Source organism: Nannospalax galili, unplaced genomic scaffold (assembly GCF_000622305.1).
Source record: "Nannospalax galili isolate Female #2095 unplaced genomic scaffold, S.galili_v1.0 scaffold1856, whole genome shotgun sequence".
Lineage (NCBI taxonomy): Eukaryota > Metazoa > Chordata > Mammalia > Rodentia > Spalacidae > Nannospalax > Nannospalax galili.
In genome coordinates, this window is record NW_008337031.1 from 57,218 (window position 1) to 66,781 (window position 9,564).

General features: G+C 40.9%; 1 protein-coding gene across 1 annotated transcript in view; it reads right to left on the reverse strand.

Moving 5' to 3' along the window:
• Acoxl (acyl-CoA oxidase like) overlaps positions 1–9,564 on the reverse strand; it is a gene marked incomplete at both ends in the record, with an annotated part of 196,958 nt that overhangs the window by 44,360 nt on the left and 143,034 nt on the right. Inside the window, one exon of the mRNA XM_029562937.1 lies at positions 7,987–8,103. Coding sequence (XP_029418797.1) covers positions 7,987–8,103 — 117 coding nt within the window. The remainder of the gene's footprint in view (positions 1–7,986; positions 8,104–9,564) is intronic.

Here is a 9,564-nt window from a genome sequence, read left to right on the forward strand (position 1 = left end):
AAAATCAGGAAAACAAACCCATTCACAATAGCACATACACACACACACACACACACACACACACACACACACACACGGAATAAACCTAACCAAGGAATTAAAAGACTGCTACAAAGAAGGTTATAAAACTTTAATAAGTATAACTCAATAAGACACTAAAAGATGGAAAGACCTCCCATCCTCACTAATTGGCAGAATTAATGTTGTGACTATGGCCATACTGCAGAAACAATCTATTGATCCAAACAGTCAAAGCATCAATGGAATTCTCCACAGAATCAGAAAAAGCCAATCCTATATGAAAGCACGAAAGACTCCAAAAAGCCAGAGAGTCCTGAGTACTAAGGCCAATGCTGGGAGTACCAGAACGCATGATTTCAAAATATACTCCATACAGAAGCATAGAAACAAAATCAGCCTGGTACTAGCATAAAAAGACCCACATAGACCAATGCAATAGAATAGAAAGCCCAGAGATAACTTCACACATCTACAGCTATCTGATTCTTGGCAATGTTACCAAAAACATACTTGGAGAAAAGACATCCTCTTCAGCAGATGCTGCAGGGGGAAACTACACATCCACATGTAGAAAACTGGAACTGGATCCTTATCTCTCATCCTGTACAAAAATCAACTCAAAGTGGATCAAAGGCCTTAATGTAAGACCTGAAACTTTGAAAACACACGAAGACAACATGGGGGAACACTTCGATATATTTGCACTAGCAAAGATTTTAACTTCAGGAATTAAAATGAAAAAGCTTTTGCACAGCAAAGAAAACAATAAAGATACAGTCTACAACAGAGGCAGAATGATGCACTTCTGTAATTCCAGCATTTAATAAGCTAAGGTAGGAGGATTGGGAGTTGGCGATCACCCAGATTACATACTGAGTTCATACCAGCATTAACTACATAGCAAGACTCCGACTCACAAAACCAAATGCTGATATCTAGCTCAGTGGAAGGCACTTGCTAAGCATGTACAAAGCTCTGAGTTTGACCCACAAAACTATAAAAGCTACAGATTGGGAGGAAATCTTTCTGCCTACGTGTCTGACAGAGATTAATATCAAGACTATATAAAGAATTCAAAAGAGTAAAAAAGAAAACCAAACATCCAATTAATAATTTGTAAGCACCCAAACACATACATGAGCATATACCACACAAGCATATAGGACACTCACACATACACATATAGCAAGACCCTGTCTGAAAAATCCTTGAGGCCAGAGAGATGGATCAGCAGTTAAGAGCACTGGCTGCTTTTCCAGAGGACACAGGTTCAGTTCCCAGTACCCACATGGTGGCTAACAACCATCTGCAATTCCAGTTCCAGGAAATCCTATGCCCTCTTCTGACATCTGTGGGTAGTGCATGACACAGATGTACTTACACACATGCAGGAAAAACACTCATACATATAAAAATCAAAATAAATAATTTGAAATTTTCTCATATTTCATAATCAGGTTATTTGGATCCAATTTAGCCTTCCTAACAATTTACTAGTGTTATTTATTTTCTCTTTATAAAATTTTCAGGTCACACTATGAAGGCGTTTGTTTATTAATCACTCAGGGAGCTTAAACACAACCACTCCTCATTCCTGAGCCACTCTCCAGTCCAAGTGGATTAGAATTAGTGGGAATGAACTTCCAGGCAAGAAGGCAAATTAGAGGCTGCTTCTGTGACAGCCAGTGTAGAAGAGGGTCAGAATAAGAAAAATACATTTTATTCTAAAGAGAGAAATACAAGAAATGCTTCAGAAATTAACAAAGAAAGTAAAAAGATCCTGAAAAGAGGAAACGAGGATGAATGGCAAGCGGTTCCTGGCAGGTGCAGGGGACTTGGAAATTGCTTCCAAAGCCAAGTCCAACAAGAGCTGGGCAGTCCTACACCCTCACGAGCCTCAAGTTCAGTGTAGGGTTCACTGAGACAGTGATTCTACCAGTGGATGAATCAGGGCAGACAGGAATTCCATTTAGTCTTACTATATGATCTGGACAGGAGCAGTTGGACACCATCTTGAGAGAGAATCTATCATTAAAGCTGAGCTATGGAGGAGACCTGATATCAGAAACATTTCACAGCTTTAGAGAGTCTCAACTTGACCTGACACAAGCCCTAAGTGAGGGAGGCACAGGGCAACAGTTGTGGAGAGGGGGAAGGCTTGGTGCTGACAGGCCGAAGGGTACAGGTGGCAGGAAGCTGGCTCAGGCTGAGAAGCCTGTAAGGAGAGATAGCTCCACCCTAGGAATGAGAACAGAGCTCATCATCAGAGATTACCCTGGAGTTCAATAGCTCTGAGACTGAACCAGTGGATGGATAAAATTCTGGAGCTACCTACCTGCTTGTTACTGTCACAGAGCCTGAGAACTCTGAAGTTCCAGGGATGTACTTGATATCACAGCAGCGTCCTTCCAGCAGGGTGATTAATACTCCAGAAACCTTGAAAGTATGAAGGCAGGTTCTCTGCCTGTATAGATCTCAGTTCAATGCTTGCTTGCCATACCATTGATGCACTTGAGAGCCCTCCACCCCACCCAGCTACAACAGCCACAGCAGGGGAGAATGGCCTGGGGGACCTCAGTAGGTGAGAAAGGAAGGCAAGAAGGCAAGCAGAAGGGAAGGAAGGAGGGATGGAGGGATGGACGGAGGGAGGAAAGGAGGAAAAATAAAGGCTTTCTTAAAAACAAAAATGGCAGGAATTCATTGCTAGTAGACCTATTCTGTAAGAAAAGTTAAAAGTGGGGCTGGTAAGATGAATCTGGATAATATCACTAACCACCAAGCATGACAGCCTGAGTTCAATCCCACATGTGAAGAACTGACTCCCACAAGTTGTTCTCTGACCGCCAGGGCAAGCACCACGTGCACACATACGCACGCATGCGCACACACTAATAAATATAATTTTTTGAAAAAGAAAACTGTTAAAAGTTAGGAATGTTAAAAGTTACACAGAGGATAATTCATTTTCCTTAACTCTAATTGCCTTAAAACACACAGACAGAGACACAGACACACACGTGGATGGACACACACACACACACCCACACAAACACACATTCAATGGATGTGCTAGCACATACCTTTAATTCCAAGCACTCAGATGGTAGAGGCAGGCAGATCTCTGTGAAACTGAGGCCAGCCCAGTTAAGTTCCAGTCCAGCTGGGGCTACAGGGAGACCCTATTTAAAAACAAAAACAAACAAAAAAATACAATTAAAATTTCCACAAGTGTTACAAAGTATATTTGTAGCACACTTGAAAGTAACAATATTCTACATAAAAACAATAGCTCAGTAGTTGGGAGAGAGGAATTGGAAATACACTATTTAAGGTCTTTATAGCACATAGGAAGCAGTATCCTATTATTGAAGACAGTCTCTGATTCATTAAAGATGGATGTTATGAATCCCGGGCCAATAAGTAAAGCATGATTATGAAAAATTGGAATGTGAAGAGGTCAGGTAGGCCCAGAACAAAACAGTGTCTTCCGGACATGACAGGACCACTGCACTCATGAACTCCCAGTGGCTGTGGTTGCCTGCACAAGATCTGCACAGGATCAAACCAATCAGCATTCCAGCATGAAGGGAGCAGTTCATGAGCCTGATGCCTGAGAAGCTATGGACAATTGCTGGCTTCTAGGGAGGGAGAGGCAGCTTTCTTTAGTGGGGTGGCTCCTGGTGGGGGGACTGCACTCCATCAGATGGCCATATCCAGAAGTACATGGACAGCACAAATTGGAGAGGATTAAACAAAAGAGAAGAGGACACAAAGCTGTGGGGGTGGGAAGGTGGAGGTAGATCTGGAAGGAGTTAAGGGGAGGAGTTGGGGTGAATTTAATCAAAATACATTGCTTGAAATTCTCAAAGAATTCATTAAAATGGTTTAAAAGCAACAAAAGTGTGAATGTTAGTCGAAGTGATACAATGGAATAGTAGCATTCTGTTCATCCAAAAACAGAAAAGGGAGGAAACAATAACAGTCAGCATGACAGACCTCAGCCCAGGCACACCAATCATTTCTAGTGCAACCAGCCCAAGCTCTGGTTAGAGACTGGAGACTGTCAAATTGGATTCTTCTTATTATTATCTTTTGGTCTTTTTGAGACAGGGTCTCCCTTTAGCCCCAGGTGGCCTGGAACTCACCATGTAGACCAGGCTGGCCTGGAACTCACAAAACTGGAATATTTTTTAAAGCAAGCTGTTTAGAAGAAGCTGTTAACAAGAAACTCAACTTTAAGCCAGAGGTAACTTAAACTGAAATGATGAACATATACCACAAAAACATTATAACAGACACCTGGAATATCCATATTAATGAGATAAAATGAACTTCAATACAAGGAATATTTTCAAGGGCAAAGGGAAAAATTGCATAATGCCAAAAGAGTCAGTTCTTAAAAAAAATTATGTGTATTTACCTGAAAAACTTTTAAAAACAACTTTCAAAGTACTTGGAGTAAAATCAAAAGGGGAAATAAATCCATAATTAGAAATGCCAGCCTCCTTTCAGACTTCAATAGCAAATCAGAATGCAGTACACAAGTATCAAACATGACCCAATTACCGTTAGGAAGCTCCCTTAACCACATTCTCAAGCATACTTGGACACAGCACACATGGGCTGTGTGCTCACACAGACATACATTTCAAATAGAATTCCTGCAAAGAATTTTCTTGGAACCATGACAGCACTTCTAAATAATCCATGGTCGAAGTGGAAATTTCAAGGAAAGTTTTAAACTATTTTTAACTTAATGAAAACACAATGTATCAAAATCAGAGCAATGCAGCTGCAAAGCTGGAAGGGACATTTTACGATTAAATGATTATGTTAGACAGGGGTAGGGGGGACTCAGTGCAGTAATTTAACCTTTTGCCTCAAGAGAAAAGGAAAGAACACACAAATTAAATCAGGGTAAGCAGAAGGAAATTATAAAGGTGGAGTAGATATCAATTAAATTTTAAACAGGAAAAACAAAATCAATCACATCAAATGTTGAAAAACCTATATAATTAATACACCTCTATCCAGACTAGGGAGAGGAAGGGGATGAGGGAGGGAGGAATGAAGAGAGGGAGGGAAGGAGGGAGGGGAAAGAGAGAGCAAGAGACACAGAGAGAGAGACAGAAGAGAGCTAGAGACAGAGAGAGAGACAGAAAGAAAGAGAGAGATCTCACAGGTATTAAGAGATTGACAAGGAATACTATAATCATCATGATGACCACTATGACCGTAAATTTGACAATAAGATGAAACTTAAAAAAAATGTACAATTACAGGCAGAAAGAAATGATCCAGACAAAATAGTTCTTCGAGGAACAAAATTGAGCCTGGAGAGGTGGTTCAGTGGTTTAAGAGCATGTCCTGTTCTTTCAGAAGACCTGAGTTCAGTTCCTAACAAACACATCAGATGGCTCACAATCAATCCCCTGTAACTACAGCTCCAGAGGCTCCACAGCCCCCTTCTGGCCTCCAAGGACACTGCACTCATGAGTACACACATACACATATTTTTAAAATTAAATCTTTGAAAAGAACAAAGTTGGGGCTGGAGAGATGGCTCGGCAGTTAAGAACACTGGTTGTTCTTGCAGAAGACCCAGGTTCAAATCCCAGCACCCACCTGGCAGCTAACAACTTTCTGTAACTCCAGTTCCAGGGGATCCAACAGTCTCTTTTGTTATCCATGAGCACTGCATGACACAGGTGCACTTAAGTTCCAGTGGATCATATGACCTCTTCTGTCCTCCACAGGCATTGGACGACATGGGTGCACATATCTATGTGCAGGCAATCCACACATACACATAAAATAAAAATAAAATATTTTAAAAAGTACAAAGTTGGAGAACTCATATTACCCAATTTGACAAATCAATTTTTGTAAAATTTTGTCAAAATTCAATATCTATGATAAAAATGTCAGCCAATTAGAAGTAGAAATGGTGACTGCCTAAAATATTAAAAGGCCACATTAAGAACTCCTGTCTTAAACATTGAATGCTGAAATGCGTGCTTTCTCCTTGACATCAAGAACAAGGGAGGCATGCCCTTCACTCTCTCCACACTTACTCAGCATTGCAGTGAGGCTTCAACCAGTTCAATAAGGCATGAAAAAATTAAAACATAAAACAATTTCAAGGCAGAAATAAATCTCTTTATCCAATTCTAGTATTTGTGCATATAGAAAATTCTAGAGTCTACAGAAAATTTCTAAATCTCATAAGTGAAATTAGTAAGAATACATATAGGATACAGATCAGAGCTGATCATATTTCTATATTCTACAAACAAGCATTAAAAATTAAATTTAGAAATTAATTCAGTCCGATTGAATTTAGTAGAAAATATGTAATATTCCTACATTACAAATGACATACTAGAAATATAAAGAACTCTCACACTCTTCAATAAGAAAATGGGCAAAAGAAATAATTGGTGTACCAACTCTGAAAAACTAGCAATTTTATATAATATTACACATGCACTTATCTAATTACCCACCAAGCCCTCTCTATTTACTTTTCAAAGAAAAAGGAAAAAACATGAACAAAGATATTCACAGTGGCTACGGATTGTAGCCAAAAGCTGGGAGTAATTCAAGTGTTAATCGGTTGTTATTTCTCATTTCATGTTCCTACTTGGTAAGAAAATGTCAACAACATCAAGGATTATCTTGACATCATGTTGAAGGAGACTGACTGACACAGAATCCATTTACATAGATTCAGAAGCAGGTAAAACTAGGGAACAGAATCCGAAAACTGGTTGTCTCTGATATAGTGGTAAGGTGGGGGTCAACTTTCAAGGGGCCCAAAGAATTTCCCAAGGTGATGAAAGTGGTTTATACTTGGTAGAAGTGTTCACTTCTGTTGACAGTTGCCAAAACTCACCAAATTATATGTAATAATCTATGCACGTCACTGTATACAAATTAAACTTCAAAAATATTCAGAAATACGCTGACGGTGAGCTTAGAGTGTTTTCAGAGGCCCAGTGTTTAATCTTCAGTACTGAGGAAAGAATCAGAAATATTTTAAGCAACAGATGTTGGATGTGACTGATTTACATTTTCCAGGTAGCTTTGACCATCTCAGTGGTGTTTTTTGTTGTTGTTTGTTTTGTTTTGTTTTTCTGCAGCAGAATTCACTCTTGATATACCCTGGCCCCTGGCCTTCCAGTCCTCTGCCTCATGTTGTGTGATGAGAACAAATCTCAGCCAGACCCAAGGAGGCTGGCACCCCACAGGTCAGCAGCAAATTAGGTACGGCAGGCAGGGTCCCTCTGATGACCACCTTCTTAAAAACCCTAGCACTCTGTCACTCATCAGTGTATAACAGTTCCAACACATGCCAGTTTAAGTTACTCAGAAACTGATTGAGAAGAATTGCATGTCAGAGAGGAAAAAAGAACACAGGAGAAAGGTCTAAAGTGTAAAGTTCTCATCACAGTCCACATCCCCCTGGGCCCTGTGATCTTAGGCAAACCTGGAAGTTTCTTAGCTTTAGGATGTACGGGTGACAATGCCATGAAACATAAAGCCCAGGTTGTGCCTTCATACTGGGAAGAGCAGCTGTCAGCATGCATCAAACAGCTGTGATGAACGCAAGCTTGCCCTTACTTTATTCTTTTCCTATCTACCCTTCCCGACTCCCCCGTACATAGCTTGACCTATTTTCCCAAAGCTTTATTGTCCATTTAGAAACATTATCAGAAGCTAGTATTATTTAAACTGTTCAAATATTATTTTTAATATCCACTAGATAGACAATGACTGGAACCTTCAATGATTGGTGAATTCCACTCTTCTGGGCCCTCAGTCAAGATTTGGACTTCACCTGGAGCCCGGGCATCAGATTTTCCCCAGAGGACCTTTCCTGCTCACAGTTATAAAGTGAGCCTTGTGTGCCTCCTTAAGGGTTTCCCACTTAGGCAGAGAGACCTAGCCCCAGAACCATCTTACCTGCTCGTGAAGGTCAGGGCCAGCACTGTGGCCAGGTGAGGCATTAGCCTGAGCGTCTGCATTTGGTGCTCAATGATCTTCACCTTTTCTTTGCCCATGGGCCCAAAGTGCCTCTGGCTAGAGAGATTCAACAGACACAACTTTTACCAAAATGCAGTAGGTAATTTCATTTCAGAGCTGCATGTGGCAGTTAGCCATTGGCATTTTAAATACTGTAGAATACAGAAACCTGAGTCTCCTAAAATGTGTTTAAGACAGTAAGTTCAACCTTCTGAGGAAAACACAATAGAAATCTTCTTGGCTCTTCTAGAAAGTAATCTTTCCACCACAGAATCTTTTAAAGCTACATATCTATCTATTACATAGAGTAATTTATGCTCCTTAACATTTACATGGCATTTTATAGTTGCAAGCGCCCCGTGATCATTAATTATTCAGTTTTACTAGGTTTGTGACATAATTAATAGGACAGGAGCCATACCCTAGAACATATTTCAAAGGGACATTCTCAACCAGGAGGGTGGCAATAGCCCCCCATGCACCTGTCAGAGTCACGGGGGGTCATTACTCTCAGCCCACCAAAGCCCCCACCTCAACAGTTCCACATGGAAAGGAATTCTCTCCATATCTACCTTAAATCCCCTAGTTTTGTAACAGCAGCTGCAGAGTTCTTGGAGGCAAATACAGCTGAAGAGCTACATCTTTCCTCAAAGAAATCTAAATATAAGTAGGACTGTCCATGAAGCAATGTCCAGGGGTCCCCAAGCTGTAGACTGCAAGCAGCCCAGGCCTAACACAGAGGTCATCCCTGCCCTGGCCAGGGCAAAGCTCTAAAACCCTGGGGTTGTCAGGGTTTGTCTTAAAACCTGTCTTTAAACAGCTCTGAGCTTGGTTTTTTATTTATTATTATTACTTTTTAATTTTATGTGTATGTGTGTATTGCTTGCATGTATGTAAGTGCACCTGTGTCGTGAAATGCCCAAAGAGGTCAGAAGAGGGCGTCGGATATGCTGCTGGGATTCGAACCCAGGTCTTCTGCAAGAACAGCCAGGGTTCTTAACTGCTGAGCCATCTCTCTAGCCCCAGTTTTGATTTTTTTTAAAAAGAAACATTTTACACAAATACCCTCATGTGCACACATGTACACACACAGTGTTCATTATTAAACATACAGAGTAAATGAAGGAAGACCATCAATCAGAGAGGGGGAACAGCAAATTTTTCAAAATTTTCAAATCTTATACTTCCATAAACATAATTTTGTAAAGGTTCTCTAGAAAATATTAGTATATTTTCATTTGTAGTAAAAAGAAAACCAGCCAGGTGTGGTGGTACACACCTTTAATCCCAGGGTAGAGGTAGGCAGATCTCTGTGAGGTGGTGCCAGCCTGGTCTCTAGGACAAGTTCCAGGACAGATGGAGTCTACAAGGAGACTCTGGAAAGGAAAGAGAGAGGGAGAGAGAGAGAGAGGGAGAGAGAGAGAGAGAGAGAGAGAGAGAGAGAGAGAGAGAGAGAGAGAGAGAGAGAGAGAGAGAGAGAGAGAGGGGGGAGGAGAGGGGGGGGGGGAGGGGAGAGGG